Below are 22992 nucleotides of genomic sequence, written 5' to 3'. Positions count from 1 at the left end.
AGTAGAATTCAGGTTGAAATTTGTCGAAAGATAAAGGCCAGTTCTGTTCTTCCAACATCCAACAGCTAATATAATATAAAAACTCAGTAAGAAGTTACAGAGATCATTTAACTAATGCGCCTACAACACAACTCAGTCGTCTGCCACCACGTTTAAGGCAAGATCAGTGAAACAAGGGAACAATAATTTGTACTTGTGTATAGAGTAATGGACTTAAATATATTTGTAGTCACATATATAGTGCTCAGACAGAGCCTTATACGCTGAGTTCTACTAAATAATTTATTGTTACGACCTTTGATTTTACAACTTTGACTTCTTTTTTAATGCTACAACTAGAACTAGTATATGGTGCACCACATTCTCCTTCAGGTAATTCCTTATTTCAGGGAATCAATTTGTCCCTTCTCATATCATCTACCCAGTAGAGTATCGAATCTAAGGTTTCGTACATGTCCTTTAGGCCAAGCCTGTTGGCCTTGTCCCGTGTGGCGAGCATCTTAGTAGGGCAACGAAACAAAAGATCCATAAATTGGAAGTTGGCCAAATCCTCCATTTCTGTTCCAATTAATCCTTCTTTTGCAACTATTTCCTTCCAGACTGCGCCCTTATCAGCCATTGCTGTTGAGAACATGAAATCCTCAGAAAACATGTCATCTGGCACCACTGCTCCAAATTTGAGGCCGATTTTTTTCCATATCTGCTTCCACGTGAAACGAGGTCCGTTGATGGCATTAAAGGCCTGACCATCAGTTGACAGTAATGCATCATTTGTTGCAGACCATATCTGCTGTTCAGCCACTAACCGGACATCTGAGCCATCGATGCACATCTCTTCCCAGCATTCCCTTGTCCCTCCAAACATAAATGGGAGATTCAAATGCTTACAGATTGCCCCGTAAACACACAAACTCCCCATAAAATTGTACACTGCCCTCTGTGAACTTCCCAGTATCAGTCCAGGCCGATGGACAGACCAAGCAACTTTACCTCCTAATGTCTCTTTCAGCAAATCCTCAAGTGTGTAGTAGAAATTATTTTCAGAACTCAATCTCGGGCATTCTTCATCGTAGTAATGTCCTTCATTACCATTGGAAGCCCCTTTTAATGAAATGTAATGCTTAACACCAGTCTGAAGTGAGAAATGCTTTAGTGACTTGGCTATTGGGAGGAGAGCATTCAGTGCATTAGACATCATAGCTTTGTTCTGTTCACAGCATTCTCTGCTGTCCAAAGGAAACTGACTAGCCCAAGTGATCCAAAAAATATGAGTCACGTCGTGTAAAGAACACAGCTTATCCCTGGTATCCGTAGAATCAAGAAGGTCACAGCTGATAAACTGGTAGTTCGAGTCCTGGATGTTTGTCACATCCGCACTTCTGGCAACGCCATAAACCTTCCAGCCACCTCGCGAAAGTAGCCTTCTGGCTAGTTCCCTGCCTACAAGCCCTGTTGATCCGAAGATCAAAGCAACATTCCTGTTGGGATCTGTTAAATCTTTAAAGGCCATATTTAGTGCACAAGAAACTATGCTTTTCTGAGTATGGAATATGATATAAAACATTAAGATAAGCAAGGTTTATATAGAGAAACCTTGTGGCTAAACAAACTTTTAGGGGCTGTCACCTAACTAAAATATAATTCAGTCAGCATCCTAATTTCTAGGAACACTAGGAATATCATATGCTTGCTCATATTTTAAACATCTTTGTATAAAGAATAATACTTGCTTGGTTTATTAATCAAGTATTATTGATCCTACTTGGTCACTGCAGATCCTTGCCGTGTTGTAAGGCCCGCAGATACTGACAAGCGGTAACTTTAGTAGCATGGAAGCAAGCGAATGCAGTATCGATTTTGGAAGTTTTATCTTAAGAAAAAGGTATAAGGACCTCTATGCCGAATGGAATCTTGTACTCTTTCACTACAGGTAGTTAGTGAACACGTAAAAACAAAAATTAAATAAAAAAATTTACTCAAGTGTATTAATAGAATGGATGTTTTGGGAAAAACTGTAACAATTCAGAATGTTAATCCCTATTATCACATAATTTAATGATGCATGTATGTGAGTTCAGGTGCCAACTTTCTTGAGGACTGGTCTCCCTAGCTACTATACCTTCTGAAGGAACAGATGAACATGTACATATTATATGACTCGAAACTCAGAATTCAATTCGTCCTTCAAACTATGTCGTTAAGTACGAAACAAGATTCGTTTTACACAAGTAGGCAGTACTCTCCCTGGCAAATGCCTATTTTTATACGAACAAGAAATTAGGACGAAGGAACCATACCACTAATATATTGTCAAATGGATATGGTGGTACTTATATTCTTACATTTCCGAAACAAAGAATTACATGTAGTACTGGTTTTACCTATAAATTTTGATGCTCATGACCTAGATGGAAACAGTATGAATTCTGGTGTTTTAATTGAGGATAATCTGGTAAAATTTTGATTGCGGCTGTTAAAAACCTTAAGGTATCAAAGGAAGGCCCAAATAGATCTTAGTGGATCTTATCCTATATTTCAACACTCTCCCTTATTCGAAATCCTATTTTTTGGGTTGAAGAGTGGATAAAGGACGTCCATCTTTGAGGCAATTAACGCCTTCGTATCCATATTATATTGTGAGAATATTGAGGGTGACAGATAGTCTTCAGACCTCCGCTAAAAATAGAGCTCTGATACCATGTTGAGAACCAGTCCACTTAAATTAAAACCTTAGGATATTAAAAAAATGCCTCAAATGAATCTTAAGCTATATTTCAACAACGGTCAAAGACGGATCTAGGATTGGTTTCTTCTGAGGACACCAAGCAAATTTTCGGAAAACAAATATATTTTCCAATTTTCTGGATCAGTTTTATAATTTTGTAAAATTTAAGATGGTGAAAGATTATCAACAAGACACATGTCCTCCGTGGCCCCTCCTAGTTCCGGCCTGATTGCAGCAGTTAAGAGAACTGAAGTAAATCAGACCTGCGGTTTAGCCAAGGCTGGTGCAGCTAGACATGGGCCTTGTTTGTTTCGTCAATTCCATAGTTCCTTAGGGGAACACCAACTACATGAATCACTGAATCATCAATGTCATTCAAGTTGCTCAGATAATCTTCAAAATGTTTGATTTCAGCTATAGCGTGGAGCAGATGCACGATTGTAGTGGCTAAAATTATATATTAATTATCTGCAGTTGTGTCATTGAAAATGAAGCAACACCAATGATTAATTAATTATGGTTTATAAAGTGATTCAACTTCATTATCTTAATACAACATGAATTCAAGGAGACATAGTGTGATCTTAAAGTAATTCTGGAGCATTGTTGGCATCACTTTGACCTTGAGATTTTTGAAAATGGTCAATGTTTCGTGTAGCACACAAGTTTAGCTGATCATTAGCATCTTGTCAAGGGAACATAACTTCTTCAATAATCAAAGCCACATTTGGCAGGGATATCATTTATTTTTTTCGCCCTGATAGTCGTGCATTAAATTTTTTTGATAATGTTATTTTTCACGTCCGACTGAATTGCAGATTTTAAAATTATACATAATATGGCCGGAAATAACCTTTATTCGTATAGTATTTATTTGTGATGAAAGGTATTGAGTTTGGCTCTCGTATCCTAGATTGTGAGAGGTTATCAGGCAAACAATCTCGAGAATAAGTAAGATTTCATTCATTTTATCATCCTCAAGATCTTTTCTTCGAGTGAAATGAGTGAATACTTACATTTTCTTGTTGATCATATGCATTTTTGACATGGTAGTTGATGAATCAACATTCAACACAGATACACATATGTGTATTAAAAGCATGTATGCGTTTTCCATGTGCGCAGTTTTATCAACTATCAGGAATTCAACATATTGCTATCAAAGTTAGACAAACAAAAAGCAAGGTGTGAACATGCTAACATGCCTACACAAAAACTATGATTAATCATGGCGAGGAGAATTTACAAAAGATTTGTTCATGATAATGGATCTAAAATCATTCAGGTTGATGTGACTCAATGAAGCACTAAAGTTTCTATAAGAATTTAAAGATTCATATCTCATCACAGGTCGAATCAAGAACCTATACTTTTAGATCTATTTTAATAGAATATGATCTTGCTAAACCTCCTCCTTTCATGTTCATGATAAATTAGGAGAACATTAGGTATCATCTGTAGTGAGTCTTCTGCGAGCCAATTCTCCTGTATTGGAAGGAGAGCTTACTAGGAACATATTGTATTCTAACAAGATCATCTACCGAAAAAGATATGACACAAATTATTAAGTATTAGTTAAGTTGCTTTGAAATCCATAGCAACATAGTTTGAGGATTTTATTCCAAATTTGATGATCATTACATGGAACAATCCAGACTCTAGTTTCCAGAGTAATTAAACAGGGACAACATAGTACAAAGAAAAAGAAGAGAACAAATTGTAGAGACAATTGAGTACTTTCAACTGACAATCTTGATCTCAATAGACATTGTTCCGATTCCAACTCTTGATCTTCCACTCTGTCAAATGCATAAGAAAACAAGTTTATGAGTTGGGTTTCAAGTTTCTGATCATGATACTATGTATTGAGCTCTCTACTCACTGATAACATTTATATCCTGAAGGCGATGTTGAACTTCCACAGCGATGTGATCTACACGGATGTATTGTTAGTAAAATGTTTGCATGATAATAGTATTAGATGGTAGCTAGCAAAAATTATTGATCAACTGTAGGCACTCACTATCTGAAGGAAGTTTTTGAAAAAAGAAACAGGCAGCAATCACTACATAGGCAAGACACAGTACCACTCCTTTTAAGTAATGCGAAGTCCCATCCTGTTTATATCAGAGACATATATTATGAGGTGAAGTTTCGTATGAGCTAGCCTTTTTGCATTAGTAAATGGCTGAATTCTGAATTATGCAGTATAAGACTCGTTCGATTAACTTAACATATATGCAGAGTAAGACTCATGTTGTTGATTGAAGCTTGATTACTACCTGTAACGTCAAGGATGTCAGAACAATTGCAAAAGCAAGGGAAGCAGTTTGGAGGCGTCCGAAATCAAGATCCATGGGGACTCCCATGATCCACCCGACAAGCACACATAGGGGAATCTAAAAAGAAAAAAATATCATCTTTAAAGAAAAGAAAACTGTGAAGTAATTTAAAAGTTTCTGACTAAAACTGCAACAACCGATAAATGCTAGAATAGTACTAACCACAAACACTGAAATTTGTGTAGCAGACCCGAGAGAAACACCCAAAGATATATCCTGTTTAATCCCAAAATTGTCAGGATTATGATGAGGTGGTTATTAACAAAGTGGTTATCAGGAATGTATGTGCATGTACCAGCTTGTTTTTCAATGCAAATATGACTGATCCAGCATGTTCTGCTGCATTCCCGACTATTGGCAGCAATATGATGCTGATAAAGCCTACAGAAATACCCCAAGAATCTGATGCATCCTGATTGAGAAAGCATAGTACATCTCCATAAATGAATAGCATATATACGTATAATGTTGAACTTATGATTAACAGTAAATTTATTAAGCTTATGATCAATAGTAAATTTATCCTTTATACCTCAATTGTACCAACAACATACTCTGATAGTAGAGCAATTGTTATAGTCATACCAATCAACCAAATTATTCCACTTGCAATTCCTATCACAGGCTTCTCGTCTGTTTCCTCGCTTCTTTCACCTTCCTAGAATTAATCACCGTTATACAGTATTAGAACATTAAATTTTTGATAATCCACATTTTTTTGTTACAGTTGAGTCAGTACATTTATGGAAATAACAGGGTATATTAGTCACAGTGAGTAAACATTAAGTTTTTGTTAGCACTTTAATAAGTTTATATCATCACCTCTTGTTCTTCAACCAACTGTTGATGAGTCCTTAACTGGAAAAAAAGATATGCAACATATGCTATAAGCAAAACAATGCTGCTAACTCTGGAAAACAGAAGAATGTATCCTTGCACAAGTGGGTGCACTCGATGACTAGCCGGCTGTACAGAACTCTTAAACATCAATGGCAATGCATGGCAAAGCAATCCAAGAAGTAGCAGTAATGTATTCAAATCAGCCTGCTTCTGTCAAATTTTATAGAGTTCATGTATAATAAGAACAGTAAAAAATAAATAAATGCATAACAACTAGAATATATCTATCTTACTCTGTCATATTTCTGCTCTTTGTTTAGGTTTGCCAATCCACAACATAAAAGGGAGCTTCCAAGAACAAGTAGAAGGTTTGATAGAACAGAACCCAAAAGAGAATACTTGAGCACGTCTATCTTCCCTTGGTGTAGTGCTAATAATGCTATTATTAGCTCTGTTGCATTACCACAGGTTGCATTAAGAAGTCCTCCCACTGCAATTTTCTTCTGAGATTAGGCCTCTTTTATTTCTATGATTTCATAATTCAGTTTCTTCTGCTAAATTATGTACTTGTTGAGTATGAACATACCTGTTGGGCCAGTGTAGAACGAAATTTGCCTACAAGTTATCGGAAAAGAGGAAAAATGTTAAATACATTAAATATGCGTGTACTTGTTTAAGACACCTCTCATTCGAAAGAGTAATGCTAGAGAACCCAAATTGGGTACCCAAAATTCTTCCCAAATGACGTGGTGTTGATGATATGTCAGTTTAGGATTTTTAATTGGTGAAATTACTGTGTATACATGGGGTTTATTATATGTGATAGAGTTATAGTAAATCATGACACGTGTCATTTGGGATTCATTTTGGAAATGAATTTGGGTGCTCTAGCATTTTCCGATTCAAAAATCAATGCAAGAGTGGTGTCTTGTTTACCAAATCAAATTTAAAAAACACTATTGGGGTTTTCATTTTCAGAAGCTATCCTGAAACATTGCTACAAATATTATATCATGTTAATATCTTAATTGATGAAATTCAATCGAACTTACTCTGTCACAAAGCTAATACGTTCAGCAAGGGGAGTGAGTCCTAATAAACTCAGAGCAAATATCCATGGCTGCCAATTATTTGTTAATTACACAAAAATATCAACAAACATTGCCCAATTAACCCAATTTCAAGAACAAATCAAAAGCAGCAACTATCAAATATGTAACAAAATATTTTATAAAATCACATAATCTGTTCTTTCGATATAGATACTCACTCTGCCAAGATTGTAAGATTTAGCAAAAATTGCAGATGGGATAGCTGGAAACAGCACAAACAGCTTGGTACCAAAAATCACTTCCTGCAAATTAGCTAGAAAAACACTGAACAATCGAAACCGGGCTTTGGTAACAGGTTCCAGGTCGGACCTTCTCCGGTGATGCTCCTTCACTAAAGCCTTGTCTTCACCTTGTTCAACATCCCAGTTATTCCCCTGAGAACCCATTTTTCACTTAATTGATTTAAACTACTTTAATGTATATCCTTTTGTGAACAAAATAAAAGGCAAATAGGCACAAGCACTAAATATTGTGTCAATATTCGAATGTTGGTATTTATTACATCACAATGAATATAAAGATAGAGATAAGCATGAGTTAATGCAAGTTCTGGGTATTTTCCTAAGTTTTGTTTGGTTTTGCATGAGGCATAGCACGTAGCTAGCTGGATGATTCAGAGAGTTTAGAGCTGTGTGCATGGAGGTGCAGCTTACGAAATAGCGGAGATCATCATTTCTGAATTTAGATTATCGGTTACTATGAATGTGGCTTGGATCCAGTTCTAGTAGTAGTCTAGTGCATTTTGTGAAGCACATGTTGTTCTGGGTTGCCGTGTTTTACTTGCATTTTGCACCTCCTGCTCTCATCCCACCCTCAGTTCTTAACTGAAACCAAGTATAGTTTTTTTTTTTTTTTTTGTCAGGAGAAACCAAGTATAGTTCATCATTATTTATTTCGGCTTTTTTCAACGGGTTGTAAACATTTTTTTATAAGAAAAATAGGATAACTTATAATTTTTGTTTAACCATATTTTTGAAAACATGAATATATTTTTTTGATATAATAAACATGAGTAATTTTTATAATAAATTTGAATTGTTGTATCAAGATACGAGTATTTTACCGATTAATGACTTTGTGCGAATGAGCATAATTTGAAAAAGAAATTATATAACAAATTTACTCATATTAAATTTATATGATAAGTTATGGGCTTTTTTCAAAAATATCCAAGTTATAAAAAAATATTTTCAAAAAAACTTTTAATAAAGAAAATATTTCAAAAATATCGACTTTTAAAAGGTATTTTAAAAATACGGTTTGCAACTGTTGCAACCATATTTGCAACTGATCGACCAAAATCAAAATACGGTATAACTGCTACAATCATATTTGCAACTGATCAACCAAAATCAACCACAAACAGTGGCGGACCCAGAAATTTTTCTCACTGGATTCCTTATTTTATTTTATTAATATAAATAATATATATTTAAATAAATATTAATATTTAAATTTTTGATATTAATATTAAATGTTAATTTAAAGAACATCAGAAACCAAAAATTATATATTTATACAAATATCTTAATAAATACAAGATTTTAAATTATTTCGAACACCAGTCACCCAATAGTCAATAAGATTTCTAAATTATTGAGGTAAATTATGAGTTCGGTAAATATTTTAGTGAGTTCCTGCTAAATTTTAAATTAATTTTTAACTGAAATTTATCTTATAATTACACTTCGACAGGAAGTTGAGTGGGTGCCCGGGAACCCATAATCAAGGCTATGGGTCCGCCCCTGACCACAAATATAATTTTAAAAAATTATATTTTGAAATCATATTTAGTTACAAAATGTGTTGCATAACAAGTTGCACTGCGTGAGCGTCCTTAAATACCAAAACAAATACAACATATACGATCTAATTATATTAATCATTCATCAAAACAAACAATTCAATCAATTCACGACTCGCCGCAACTAACACCCTGTTAAAATCGAAAACACTCTAAGTCAAATTGACATCATCTACACGCACTTGTATGCTGAATCATTACTTTCGAATCAGATGGCTTAGTGCGAAGTTGGCGGAGTAAAAGAGCAGATAAGTTTGTTTGGCTAGGGAGAGAGGCGTCTTCTCTGGCTCTGAGTGAAGATGAAAGAGACGTCTTTCTCCGACGACGAGTGAAGATGGAGAATAAAACAATTCACATGAGTCCATTTCCGAGATCGAGCATAAATTGTTGAGTTGAGTGAGCGCGCGACTGAAGTTTGGGGTTGAAATGGTAGCGAGTCGCCGGTTGATGTAGTTGGGAGAGATTCGGCGTCTGTTGGAATTGCAAAGGAGCAGAGGTGGAGTTGCAGGATAGATGGCCTCCATTTTTTGCTTTTCAAATGAAATCAACCAAAAAAAAAAAAAACCCACCTAGAATCAACTAATAAATCATCATTTTTCAAAACTTAAATCGAAGTTGCAAATATGGTTTCAAAAATTGCAAACCGTATTTTTGAAAATAAAATCTAAAAAATATTAATTTTGAAAATAAGTTTCAAAGTGATAGTATTTCTCATAATACCGATATATTAAAAAAAATACTAATTCAAAACATTATTTTATTATAATAATTTTATTCTGATTTAATTAAAAATTCTAATAAATTTCAAATTTGGTAGATTGATTTTTTTTTTTTGAGGAAATTTGGTAGATTGATAAATCAAAACTGATAAATCTTAGCCATCGTCCAAGGTTCCATCGATTTTCATCGATAAAAAACTCCGAATCAATTAATTTCTCTTAATTTGTTCTTATTTCTCAATATTACTCCCCAACGGATCTGTACTTCAATATTATATCTACTCGATTTTCAAGATTTTAATTTGGTGATGAATCGATTGGGATAAGTCAATGACGAGTTAGCGACTGCGATTCAGTTTTAGCCATTTCTGGAATCTACAAATATTTATATTCGGTAAGGTAAGGATCGTGTGAATTGACCCCACGACAATGGTATGAGCTCAAAATCTTCGTTCTTATTGTTTTTAAATGTATTTGTCTTATGTCTTTTGTTATTGGTTATATTTTCGTAATTGAATTTTGTGTCTCGTTCATTTTGTATGCCAAATTGTTATAAATTGGTTATAAATTTTGTATGCCAAATTCTTGTGGGGCTTTTTGACATGCCCTTTGCTTAGATGAAAGTTTTTATGTATGAAAAAAGCTCTTCCGATTCTTTCGGTATTGTATTTCGGTACAATTCACTACTGACGTGAAAGTCTTATGAAAAAAAAACTGATAAATCTTAAATAAATAGATTAATTTAAAGTAACAAACTGTATTTTACCGGGAAAGAATAGTGGATATGCACGAAGAGTGGAAGTAGTTACGATAGCAAGTGTGAAGAAGTGGCCAACAGTCCCTCCACGTGCAGTAAAAAAGACGTGAAGTGAGTTGTTGAGTTGGTAAAACCAAAGAGAGAGTCTAGAGGAAGAATTCTACTAGCAAGAGTAGTGTACGTAATACTAGTGCCGCCAGTGCCGACACAAGTATGCTAATTATGCTGCTGCATATGAGCCAGAGATCAAAGTTTTACTATCATGGGTTTGCTTTCTAAATCCAAACCCAGATCTCTCTTCCTCTACCCTCGTTATGTTTACCCTTTTGCTGCCTTCCTCTCTCTCTCCCTCTTCCTCCTCTTTCAGGTCTCTCTCTGCACTCCACTTCTCCCTGCCTATGTAGTATATATTAGTGTTTTTTTATACATTATTTGTTAAAATAGTGATTTTGTATGCCAAATTGTTGTCGGTGCTAACATAGACTACAGTCCAGACGACTAAGATCTAGTGTAAATTTTCGAAACTGGTTCCGCCACTGAATTTTTCGGAATACTGGTTCCGCCACTAGAAGAGGCATTTGACTAATAAAAGATTTTCTTAATTATTGTGTATGGTAAGCTTGTGTTAAGGAAATACACAATCTGTAAATCTCTGCAGACAAATAGTTTTTTTTAAATTTTCGAAATATTATAGCTGTTAGCTATGAGTCACTTTTGTTTATATATTGGTAAATCTTATTTGGATGATCAGGCCTTTCCCAAGTAGTAATTGCGCTCTTAGGTTTGTACTACATAAGTTATATTGTAATGTTCAATTATATGATAATCTTGTTTGTATATAGGTAATGGTGTGTATATATTTTGTGAATATTGGAGCATTGTTAAGTTTGCAACTTAAGATGGTTTAGTGTGCAACATAAACTTTATGTACATGAGCTGTAACCAGTATTAACTGAGAATTATGACAACTGATAAACCAGGTGCATAATTATGTATCTCGGACCAAAACAGTTGCAGGTCACAACTTAGAGCCAACCCCGTGGCAAATATTTCCTGATACAGAAAAGAGCAATTTTGAAACTGGATTCACAAAAGCTTCTAAGGTGATACAATGTTCTTATTTCACATGTGGAAGCGGCAACAATGTTCCAGTTCAAAGTAAACTGTCTATGTCAAGTAAATATGGTGAGAATTGCCCTGAATTCTATAGATGGATACACCATGACCTGGAGCCATGGCACAAGTCACGAATATCGTTGGCTCATCTGATGGCAGCTAAAGAGACTGCTGCTGCATTTCGTGTTGTGATTATTGACGGAAGACTCTATGTTGATTCCTTCTATGGATGCGTGCAAAGCCGTGCTCTTTTCACTGTTTGGGGTTTTGTGCAGCTCCTGAGGAGGTATCCTGGGCAGATTCGGGACGTGGATTTAATGTTTGATTGTATGGACAAACCTATTATCAATCGGACCGAGCATGCGTTATGGCCTTTCCCTCTATTTCGCTATTGCACTTCAGCTCAACACTTTGATATCCCATTTCCCGATTGGTCCTTCTGGGGCTGGTGCGAATTGTGAACTTCAAATTCCTTTTAATTGATTAGAATTGATCTTCACTATGTGTGTCTGATGTTATTAATTTCTTACAGGGAGGAGGTGAATGTATCACCCTGGGACGAAGAATTTAAAAGTATCAAAAAAGGTGCAAATTCTAAAAGTTGGAAAAAGAAGATTCCTTATGCCTACTGGAAGGGTAATCCAGATGTTGTCTCTCCTATTCGTCTAGCATTGCTGGAATGTAATGACACAGAGCTGTGGGGTGCGAGAATTATGCGACAGGTTAACAATCCCAGCTTTGTGACTAGACTTTTTCTAAACAAAGATAAATTTAGTATTACATTTAGTTTCTTTATTCTTGACCTTCGATTTATGCTGAATAACAGAACTGGACGGAAGAAGCAGAACATGGGTTTTCCAAGTCTAAACTATCAAATCAATGCAAAAATCGGTAAGATATGTACTGATGCATTCGAATAATGTATAGCTTTGATGAGCTGTGATTGTTAATCTTAATGTTTAAGTTTTGCAGGTATAAGATCTATGCAGAAGGTTATGCGTGGTCCGTAAGCCTGAAATATATTCTAGCATGCGGTTCTGTCCCTCTTATAATACATCCTGAATATGAAGACTTCTTTAGTCGTGGTCTTTTTCCAAAGAAGAACTACTGGCCTATATCTCCTACAAATTTATGCCCTGCGATAAAGTATGCTGTTGAATATGGTAACAAACATGCTCGTCAGGTATTATCAGTTACTTTCTTCATGTGCATTTAGGCCTTGTTTTGTTTCTAGTTATATGCTTTTAGCAAGTTTTAATTTTTGTGTTGTGTTTTTTGGATAGGCGGAGGCAATGGGAAAAGCAGCACAAAATCTCATGGAAAGTATAAGCATGGATGGGGTATATGATTATATGTATCATTTGTTAAATGAATACTCAAAACTGCTGGACTTTAAGCCTGTTCGACCTTCAACTGCTATAGAAGTATGCTATCAATCTCTTCTTTGTTACGCTGACGAAAAAAAGAGAAAGTTTTTGGAAAGATCCACTGCATTTCCATCTCTAAATCCTCCGTGCAAACTACCACCTCGAGACGATAATTATATCAAAAGTTGGATGGAAAAGAAGAGCAAAGCTATTGAGGAGGCTGAGATTATACCCCCTTAATTCTGAAAAAACGCAGACTACAGGAAAAATATTCGAAATTCCATAAATACTTTGATGTATATATATGCTTGAGCAGTTGAGCTGGCCATGTACTTGCCAATACTTTTGCATTTGAGATTTTTCATGTTTCTTCAGACAAAGGCCAAACTGACCTCTTCATAAAAAGCATTTCTACAATTTAGGCCAGTAACTGTTGGGCACCATAGTTACAGTTGCATTAGAAGGATGAAGCACACTTGCTTGAGTTTTTACCGGAGTCCAGCTCATTGAACTTCGAAGAGAGGATTCTGAATATATCTGGCAGAATCTGGATGGGCAACCTCCTACGAAGTCTCTTTGCAATCTGAGGTTAAATGATTAAGAATATGGATTAGTTTTTTTAGATGCAAGTGATATTTAGTTTATTTGGAAGGTGATCACTAGTTGGATCATAAGTTTCAGTTGCCAAGCCTCTTTGTTATTGTGTCGTCAACATGATATTGTAGTGAATGGGCATCATTTTATGTTTTTGAGCGCAACTGATAAAATGAACACACAAGGTTTATAAAATAATTTCTTTTAATAAGTGAGTCAATTGCGGTCAAATTCGTTATATCAAGCTGTACTGTATTATTTTCAGAACTTAATGTTTGCTATATCTGAACGAATATGAGTCAGTTTCAGATATTGTCAGATGTTGTAACTCCCTGTCCTTCAGAATTCAGGATATGAAGGCAGTATTCACCGCGTTAGTTCATCTCTGTAGTTGCCTGTTACCCTTGCTTGCTAGGACAAAGCTTCATAACTCAGGTTGAAAGAAGTAGCTACTGGTGTTCAACTCAGGCTTAACTTTCACATTTATCATATAATCCTATCATGTAAACATGTCTAATTCTGATATGGTTATGCACACAAATCTAATGTTTCTGTTTGATTACAAACTTTAAAAAAATTTAAGAACTGTAAAGTTTGTCGAACCAAATGTTTTTGTTTTACAGAACTATCACACAAATCTAAAGTTTTTCTGCAGTTCTGTAGTTCAGACCCATTTTTCTCACCTCAATTGTTTTTCTAGGTGCATGTTCTTCTCTATTCATGTGTGAACCTTCTTAATACAGATTTGAAAAGTGAAGAAAAATTCAATGGTATATTTATTCTTATAAGCCCGTATTGACTCATTTAATTGCAACTACCGGAAATGAATTAATGGATAGTGAAGTCTTGTTATCAACAGGGCACACATTATGCAACTTGATATTGACAAATTTATGATAGGCCTAACATGGATAGAAATCATATTTGCAGATTTTATTGGTCGAGTTTGATAGTTAATTTCAATCCTTCGCAGCATTAATATTTGGAAGATGGCTGCTTAGTGAAGAGATCAACCTAATCTGTTTGATTGGTTTTCAGTTTGTTGCTGTGTCACTGTTATTTACTTACTGTACTGTTTTTGTGCTGTTATTGTACTGTTGAATTTGTGGATCACTGCAAAACTCCCCATCACCCCACTTCTTAAATGGTCTCAACTACTAAGGTTCCTCTGCTGTGAGGTTTGATTGCCAACTTTATAACTCAACTACTAGTCCTAATCTATCCGCGTATGTGTAAGATTATTCTTAGCCATGTATATATCCACTTTGTAGGAAGATATGATCTTTTGCCTGACATAAGGGATGGGGAGTTACAGTGTGTGCATATGCTTCACAAGAAGATTCCGAGTCACAGAAGCAGCAGCACCGCCTGATGTTGTCGAAATATTTGAGAAATATTCAGAAGGTGGGACTCACTTGACACCAGAACAACTCTGGAGATTCTTGGTAGACATGCAAGGTGATACTGGAGCTACAATTTATGATGCTGAGAATATTGTGCAGCAAGTGGTTCACAGAAGGCATCATATTACAAAGTACACGAGACATTCTCTTAATCTTGATGATTTTTATCATTACCTTTTTTCAACAGATCTTAATCCCCCAATGTCATCTCAGGTATGTAATCTATATATGTTGATGTATTGATTTATACAGTACAATGGAAATACTCTGGAGATCACTATTTTATTGCTAACTGACTAACTGCATATCAAAAACATATCTGTATTCTGTAGTACAGCAGGTAATGCTAAGTTAAAACTTTATAGATGACAAGAACACTTGTTATATTACAGGTTAGTCAAGACATGACTGAACCACTGTCACATTATTTCATATACACCGGACACAATTCCTACTTGACTGGAAATCAGCTCAATAGTGCTTCGTGTGATGTCCCAATCATCAAGGCGCTAAAAAGGGGTGTACGAGTTATAGAACTTGATATATGGCCAGATTCAAACTCAGGAAAGGATGCTATATGTGTTAAACACGGATGGTATGCAAGTTAGATTAATACTTTTTAGTGAAATTGTACATGTATTTCTTTTGCATTAAGGTCATATCAGCTGAATCAGATTATAGTACTGTATTAGCCCTTTTTAGCCTAAGCACTCTAAAAAGGCTTTTTAGGAAGCATATAATGAGATAACAGAGTTTCGCTAGCTTGATTTCCTTGTTTTCCTGACTCATTCTTGATTTGTGCAGACGCTTATATTTGTTTATATTGTGTATTACTGGCTTTAGGACCCTCACAACTCCAGTGGACTTTTTGACATGTTTGAGATCAATAAAAGAGCACGCCTTTGCTACCTCACCGTACCCTGTCGTAATAACTCTAGAAGACCACCTTACATCAGATCTTCAGGCTAAAGCAGCTCAGGTAAGTGTGAATGCTTATACATATGTCATCCAGCATTCTTTAGTTTCTAAATCTTGAAGATTCGCAATAATTTCATCTTTTCTTCAAATTTTCACATGGCAGATGCTCACCGAAACATTTGGAGAGGTGCTGTATTGCTCTGATATAGGTATGATGAAAAAGTTGCCATCTCCAGAAAAATTGAAACATCGAGTAATTATTTCAACAAAACCTCCAAAGGAGTACCTTGAAGATAAAGCTGCAAACATTCAAAAATACCCGTCCATTAGAAAGGATTATGATGACGGTCCATGGGATGATGAGCCGATATATGATACAGATGATCATGAAGATGACGATAAGGTGTATGTGACTGGTGACAAAGATGCCTTAACACTTAACATAATTCTAAAAAATCAGATTCTTTTAAACTTTATTAATGACATTTTTGGTTTTCTGCCTATTAGAGCTTTGACATCGAAATGCCCATTCAGAGTGCTGTTAATTCTGATGAGCTTGAACAAAAGATCATTACACCACCAGAATACAAGCATCTTATCGGCATATATGCTGGGAAACCAAAAGGAGGCCTAGAGGAAGCTTTAAAAGTTGAAGATGACAAAGTTAGACGCCTTAGTTTGAGCGAGCAAGGACTTGAGAAGGCCGCTAAATCTCATGGAGTGGATGTTGTGAGGTACTTCTGATTGAAATCATGTGCAACATAAAACGGTTCAGGTTTACATTCAAACCGTGGCTACATGAAGCATCTGCTTCTGGTTTCAATTTAATAGCGTTTGACTGATGACTTGTTCTTTATTGATAACTAGGTTCACTCAAAAGAATATTTTGAGAATATACCCTAAAGGTATTCGGTTTAACTCCTCAAATTACAATCCATTAATAGGTTGGATGCATGGAGCTCAGATGGTAGCATTCAATATGCAGGTTTGTTTTGTGCTCTTGTTCTAATTGTAGTTCCATACTTGACTAAAGTTTTATATATGTTTCACTCAGCATCCATATCTTAGGTCCATACATTTGTCTTTGCTTTGAGAAATCTATGTTTTCATCCCAAATATATAGACATGGACTAAATAGCTTTGGAACTGGTGTATTGCTTTTGTTTTGTTTTAGTATTTGTTTTGATAAAATGTATTGTAATGTTTCCCTTATCAAAAAAAATGCAGGGATATGGTAAACATCTCTGGTTAATGCATGGGATGTTCAGAGCAAATGGAGGGTGTGGCTATGTTAAAAAGCCTGAATTCTTACTGAAGTCTAGTCCAGATAATCACGTATTTGATCCCAAAGTAAAGCTTCCAGTGAAGAAAACTATGAAGGTAAGCAAGCATATTAAGCCAACTTCACCCCCCTTTAATTTTCTAAAAACAAGTAAACACTTTTTAATGATCATAACAGGTGAAAATATATATCGGTGATGGTTGGCATTTGGATTTTAAGAAAACTCACTTTGATGCATATTCCCCGCCAGATTTTTACACTAAGGTAATTCCTTACTCTCTGTTAGGCTTGGCTGCAAAAGGTCCTGAGAGCATAAATGCTACTCATACCTTTCGTTTAAAAGATTATTGCTGAAGGCATTATAGATGTATACTCAAAGCCATTGGATACATTATTTGCAAACTCATTAGTTTATCTACAAACTTATGCATTTGAACTTAGGACCCTTTCCCCAGCTATCTAGAAAAAGTTGCAGGATAAAATCTTATTAAAAAAATTCTGCTTTTGCTTGGGGCCAAATATAAGTAAACCAAACTATATCTGTATAGATGTTTTTTTTAATATCACAACCAGCATTTGCTCCTATTTATGACATCATACAGAAGATATCCTCAGGAAGAGGTTCAGATCTTCTCAGGGAAATTGGCATATGAAATATTTTCACAGAATTGCTAAATATTAACGACTCTGAATTAAGCTCAGAACAGATATTGATGCTGAATTGAATACTCCCCAAACAGGTTAGAATAGCTGGAGTGCCTGCTGATATAAAAAAGCATAAAACGGTAGTTAAGTATGACAAATGGACTCCGTTTTGGAATGAAGAATTTGAGTTCCCAATGTCTGCTCCAGAACTGGCCATACTTTGCATTGAAGTACATGATGCAGATAATGGGCCGGAAAAAGATGATTTTGGTGGCCAGAATTGTATTCCTGTTTCTCAAATAAGGCCAGGAATTAGGGCTGTCTCTCTCTATGACCGCAAAGGAGTGAAATATACCTCAGTGAAATTGCTTATGCGCTTCAAATTTGTCTAAAAAGTTACATATGCCACCTAATTTAGTATTTTTATTGTTAGATGAAATATATAAGTGTAGGGGAGGAGAGCATCAAATGCTAGACCTCTCCTTGTACCAGACCACCTCTGTCAGACAGTTTGCTACACCGCTACCAAAAGGTGTAGATTGAATTGGATAGTTCGGTGTATGGCCTGTAATTTTCAACCTCATTAAGGTTTGTTTCCTAGTAATCTTGTCCATAGATGAGGCTGTGAAGATCATTCAATTGTCAGTAATCTTGTCTATGTTCCATATATTCGACCTCATTTAGGTTTTTTAGTAATCTTGTCCGTAGTTGAGGCTGTGGAGATCATTCGTAATCTTGGCTGTGGTCTGTTGAGATCATTCAGGTTTTCAATGTTAGCAATTTGGTGCTCAACAGGTTTCATGCTGCCGTTACTTGTTAGCATAGTGCATGTTTGACTATTGCCACTTCGGACTTCTTTTAATAAGAAGTTTGCTTCTACTTTTGTTGATCCGTTTCGTGCTGCTGTTACTTGTTAGCATAGTGCATGTTTCGCTATTGCCACTTCGGCCTTCTTTCGATAAGAAGTTAGCTTCTATTTTTCCTAACCCGTTTGTGTAAAAAGTTAGAAGTACTTATAAGAAGCTAACACTATTTTTTTTTGGACTTCTACTTCTTTCTCAAACGGTTTATTCACTTATAAGTCCTAATTTACTTCTCATTTCTAGTGCACTTCTTTACTTTAAGCAAAAAACTCTTTTTTAAGTTTACCCAAATGGTCCCTGCGAGACGAAGATTCAGAAATGATGTCTACTAGCCATTATACGAAGAGATCATCTTATGAAGAACAGTAGTTAAACTGTCAAGTAGTGTTGAGTCGTTGAGACATGTTTATCGTAGTGTCATAAGGTTAAATGGTTGAGTTTCATGCAGAGTTACCCTCGTTACATTGCTAAATATCTTCTCATTCTTTCTTTTTTCTGTTTCGAGCAGATTAAATGTAAATTTATGGTATAAATATAGAAGCTTGGAAGATTACGGTCTTAAATAATTTCTGGTTGAGACCATCTTTTCTTCTGATTTTAAATAATTTTACCGAAAGATATGTGATTAATCATTTTATTCAAAAAAGAAATAGAAAACGAACGAGCGGTTTGGTTTAGTTTAAAATAAAAGACTTATTATTGAAAATAAAGAAATTGATCATTAATGAAAAGTGAACTTGACTTATAAATTATTAAAAGTGTAAGGGTAAATTTTACTTATAAGTCAATTAAATGTTTGGTAACTTAAATTTATAAATAAAAAAATTCAAATTATTAAAATAAAAGAAAATTTATTACATATTAGAAATTTTAAAATTTCATAATAAAATATAAATCACTAAAAAGTCAAAAAAACTAGTATTCCTGGTTTTCAGTTTTTTGCTTAAAACACAAATTCTGCTTTTTTTTGTCAACACCGCATAAAAAATAAAAACAGCTTAAATTGCTAAAAAAATCCAAAAATATTTATTTTAAACTTGATCAAACACCCACCAAATACTAGTTCATTGTATGTGTGAGTTAATTGGAAACTACAACAAAGTTACGGTGAATTCTTCACCGGACTAGTTAGTATGTCTGTAGAAATATTGACGTGAAATGTTTATCACGTAAAGTAATAATTTGAAAACATCCCAACAATATTAAATTAAAAAGTTGAACTTTCTTTTAACTACCCTGCCCACTCTACCGGAACTTTAATATACCACAAGTACTCTTTTGGAATTGGCGTGTATTTTGTGAAGTGTGAAGCTCATTCCGTTCACACTGGCAGGATACAACATGAAGACTTCTTCTCCAAACCGTTAAATTTATTGTATATAGGATCCAATTCAGTTTTTCTTTATACTCCCTCCGTCCCAGCCATTTGTATACAAATGGTTGGGACACGGAGACCAAGAAATAATGTAAGAAATGAGTAAGTTAGATGAAAAGTGGGTATAGTGGTGGGACCCATTTATATTTAATAATAGATTTGAGATAGTGGAGGAAAGTAGTAGGTGTAATAGTGTTTTTATTATTATAGAATGGAGATAGTGGAAGAAAGTAGTTGGTGTAATGATGTTTTATATTATAAATGTTTACTATTTTTGGTATATATACAATTGGTGGGACGTCCCAAAAAGGAAACTGTATACAATTCACTGGGACGGAGGGAGTAATAGTTTAATTTAATGAATGAATTTCGAGATTTCAAAATTTAAAGAAAACAGAAAATCTGATTTTTATGTAAATTATTTTATATTTTTTCAAATCAAATATACTTTAATATTTTTTAAATTAGTCCCGTTGAGTTTTACGTCGGGCTTCATCCGACATCCGAGCATGCGTATATTTCCACATGGTAATTGTGGAATATTAAAATCCAACATATTTTCCCGTTCGAACATATAATTATTACTCTACTTAGGTCAACTAAAAAATATAAAATATATTAACACATACTGGCCTGCAACAAAGGTGACCCCTTTGTTGTGATACACATGCAATTACAATTAACAGACTGCAACTTTTAAAATATAAAATCTGACTTTATCGATTTGTAACCGAGTTCAGGTCGGCACAATATGAGACATGACTTACCGGTCTTGCCCTGCTACCGATAGTCCTAGTCGTGAATAATTTGACAACGACATTTATTTGATTGATGCGCTGGTAGGGTCTCAAAAGGCATGCAGCATGCTTCATGTTATTCGTTACAGTAGATTTCCTTTTTCTTTTTTTAAATTAAAATTTGTAGATATACTGGATTTCAAATAATTAAAGAAACCGACAAAAAAAAAAAAAAAAACCGTACTCTAAAGACAATAACTATATTGAAAGAACATATGATTTAAAGTAAGATACCAACTGAGCTTTTTCGGAATTGAAAGTAATTATTTTATATGTATTTATGTATTAAAAAGAACTAATTTATATCTTATGTAATTCATGATTGTTTCTAATATTTATTATTTTATTATTATTATCCTAATTTATTTTTTATGTATAATTTCTTAAAATTATAATATAATTCATGTTTAGAATAAATATGACATGTGTTGAATTCAGTTTTAATAAGATTATATAATATATAGTAGAGACATGTAAGAAGAAATATAACTCTTCTATTTATTATATTTTGTTACATATAATTTTCCGATAAATTATTTTTAAAAAATTCCAATGTCGATAATAATCAGTTTCACCTGTTGCCAGAGCATATTCTCCGCTACTAGCTAGTGCCTGTAGCTAGCTATATTCGAAAAAAATTCCACCAACACATAACATATTGGCCCTGTTTGTTTATCAGAAGCAGAAGCTGCTTCTGTCTTCTGCTTTTCTTGACCTGTTTGTGTAAAGAAGGAGAAGCACTTTTAAGAAGCTGAGAATCCTAACTTTTCTCTCACAGTTTCTGCATCTTTTCCAAACACTTTATTCACTTATTTACTTCTCATTTCTGCTCCACTTCTCTAATTTAAACAAGAAGTCACTTATTTTAAATTTGCCCAAACGGCCCCATTCTCTAGCAAGGGTAGTTAGTCGGTCTAGCCCATCCATCTCTTTCAGGAATCGAATGAAAAATTTGAAAAACAAAATAAAAATGGCTAATAATTATTTTTATAAGTGGTAATCTTGATCGGGAGATATTATCGTCAATTATTAGACGACTGTTGAGTGTTGGAGCACGTAGACACTTCCTGCATTCGAGTTTAAAAACTCACTAGAAATAATTTCTCAGATGGTATATTTGATATGAGTTCTGTTTCTATCACTATTTAAAATTATATTAATTTGGATTTGTTTCGTAAATAAATCCTCAGCTTTCCGTAAAAAAAAAAAACTCACTGAGAAAACTTGTCAAACTTGCTCCAATAAATAATACAAATCCATATAAATGAAATTTTTGATCAGTTAATAATTCATAAATTAATAATCATAGTAGTAATATTTTATTTCAGATCTTAATCACAACACAATCCGACAATGATGAAATGTAGTGATCGCTTGTAGAAGTTTTACTGTATTCGTTATTCTTTTAAGTATTCACTAATATATTTTGTTATTTTACTTATATATTATCAGTTCGATTTATCTTATTTCTATAAAATAAATCACTTATTTCTGAATATAATACGTAAAAATAGTACTCCCTCCGTCTCTTGATTTTCCTATTTACCTTTGTCCCTATAAACCGCATAAACGCGTATTTACAGTCTTCTTTAATATTATCATAGTCATATAAAATGTTAATATTTGTTTATAATTTATTTAGATTTTAACAATATTATGTATTATTTATATTAAATATTTATTTTATCAAACAGATATTTACTTTTTATAATAATATTTTTTACCAACAAAACATCTTTAAACAGAAATCCATCCAAAGCCCCCAAAGGAGCTTAATTTTACATTGAAAAAGAGGATTAATTCAGATTTAAGCGGAACCCCATAGTGTTTTACATCGTAATATAAAACTTCTAAAATCTAATAGGGGTGTATTGAATTGAGATTTTAAAGCATTTTTTTGCATTTATGAAATCCGAGGGTATTCGATTGAGATTGTTTGAAATTTATTAAAATTTTGAGGTATTTAATTGAGATTTTAAATATATTATAAAATTCGGTGGTATTCAATTGGGATTTTAAATTATGCTTTAAAATCTGATGATATTCAATTGTGATTGTTTAAAATTCATTGAAATCTGATGGTATTCAAATATTGATGGATTTTATTGCATTTTATAAAATGATGGATTTTGTGACATTTTTCAGTGTATTTTAAGTTTTTTGAATCCCACCAAAATCAATGATATTTTGAATCATTGTGCTTAAATCTTATAAACTCTGCGGCATTTTATCAAGAATCCGCACAAAATCAAAATCACACACAATCCATTAAAATTCATAAACTAAAAATAATCTATTAAAATCCCAGTTGAATACCCATGAATCTTTTATTT

The 22992-nt window shown here is 34.1% G+C and overlaps 4 protein-coding genes across 4 annotated transcripts; 2 read left to right on the top strand and 2 right to left on the bottom strand.

The window, feature by feature from the left end:
* Window positions 1–268: 268 nt before the first annotated feature.
* Window positions 269–1563, bottom strand: LOC108207447 ((S)-8-oxocitronellyl enol synthase CYC2-like). The gene has a single exon (XM_017377895.2). The coding sequence runs from the start codon at window positions 1508–1510 to the stop codon at window positions 386–388; it is 1125 nt and encodes a 374-aa protein (XP_017233384.1). The 5' UTR covers window positions 1511–1563; the 3' UTR covers window positions 269–385.
* A 2744-nt stretch (window positions 1564–4307) lies between these two features.
* LOC108208057 (vacuolar cation/proton exchanger 3) lies at window positions 4308–7978 on the bottom strand. Its single transcript, XM_017378532.2, has 12 exons — window positions 7178–7978; window positions 6960–7027; window positions 6494–6522; window positions 6201–6397; window positions 5890–6117; window positions 5600–5725; window positions 5363–5479; window positions 5230–5283; window positions 5008–5124; window positions 4749–4842; window positions 4608–4658; window positions 4308–4524 (listed from the first exon to the last, which is right to left on the bottom strand). The coding sequence occupies exons 1-12, from the start codon at window positions 7403–7405 to the stop codon at window positions 4484–4486; spliced, it is 1350 nt and encodes a 449-aa protein (XP_017234021.1). The 5' UTR covers window positions 7406–7978; the 3' UTR covers window positions 4308–4483.
* Window positions 7979–10423: 2445 nt separating this feature from the next.
* On the top strand, window positions 10424–13540 carry LOC108209322 (uncharacterized). Its single transcript, XM_017380162.2, has 6 exons — window positions 10424–10666; window positions 11280–11863; window positions 11948–12137; window positions 12242–12306; window positions 12388–12598; window positions 12699–13540. Exons 1-6 carry the CDS (start codon window positions 10562–10564, stop codon window positions 13020–13022), a joined length of 1479 nt encoding a protein of 492 aa, XP_017235651.1. The 5' UTR covers window positions 10424–10561; the 3' UTR covers window positions 13023–13540.
* Window positions 13541–14421: 881 nt separating this feature from the next.
* On the top strand, window positions 14422–18228 carry LOC108209321 (phosphoinositide phospholipase C 4). The gene is made up of 10 exons (XM_017380161.2): window positions 14422–14554; window positions 14648–14992; window positions 15172–15374; window positions 15623–15758; window positions 15861–16100; window positions 16205–16431; window positions 16565–16682; window positions 16925–17077; window positions 17157–17243; window positions 17720–18228. Exons 2-10 carry the CDS (start codon window positions 14678–14680, stop codon window positions 18014–18016), a joined length of 1776 nt encoding a protein of 591 aa, XP_017235650.1. The 5' UTR covers window positions 14422–14554; window positions 14648–14677; the 3' UTR covers window positions 18017–18228.
* The last annotated feature ends 4764 nt before the right edge of the window (window positions 18229–22992 follow it).

Source organism: Daucus carota, chromosome 2 (assembly GCF_001625215.2).
Source record: "Daucus carota subsp. sativus chromosome 2, DH1 v3.0, whole genome shotgun sequence".
Classification (NCBI taxonomy): Eukaryota; Viridiplantae; Streptophyta; class Magnoliopsida; order Apiales; family Apiaceae; genus Daucus; species Daucus carota.
Note: the sequence above shows the minus strand (reverse complement) of the source record. Positions and strands in the feature narration are given on the sequence as shown.

Excerpts from the sequence above, each read along its gene's own strand:
- LOC108207447 (XM_017377895.2), bottom strand. The coding sequence starts at position 1,510 with ATGGCCTTTAAAGATTTAACAGATCCCAACAGGAATGTTGCTTTGATC.
- LOC108209322 (XM_017380162.2), top strand. The coding sequence starts at position 10,562 with ATGGGTTTGCTTTCTAAATCCAAACCCAGATCTCTCTTCCTCTACCCT. Across the intron at positions 11,864-11,947 it reads GATTGGTCCTTCTGGGGCTG|GGAGGAGGTGAATGTATCAC; the intron begins GTGCGAATTGTG and ends AATTTCTTACAG. Across the intron at positions 12,599-12,698 it reads GTAACAAACATGCTCGTCAG|GCGGAGGCAATGGGAAAAGC; the intron begins GTATTATCAGTT and ends TTTTTTGGATAG.
- LOC108208057 (XM_017378532.2), bottom strand. The coding sequence starts at position 7,405 with ATGGGTTCTCAGGGGAATAACTGGGATGTTGAACAAGGTGAAGACAAG. Across the intron at positions 7,028-7,177 it reads AATCTTACAATCTTGGCAGA|CCATGGATATTTGCTCTGAG; the intron begins GTGAGTATCTAT and ends AATAATTGGCAG. Across the intron at positions 6,118-6,200 it reads AAGAGCAGAAATATGACAGA|AAGCAGGCTGATTTGAATAC; the intron begins GTAAGATAGATA and ends AAAATTTGACAG.
- LOC108209321 (XM_017380161.2), top strand. The coding sequence starts at position 14,678 with ATGGGGAGTTACAGTGTGTGCATATGCTTCACAAGAAGATTCCGAGTC. Across the intron at positions 15,759-15,860 it reads TTCAGGCTAAAGCAGCTCAG|ATGCTCACCGAAACATTTGG; the intron begins GTAAGTGTGAAT and ends TTCACATGGCAG. Across the intron at positions 16,683-16,924 it reads TGGTAGCATTCAATATGCAG|GGATATGGTAAACATCTCTG; the intron begins GTTTGTTTTGTG and ends AAAAAAATGCAG.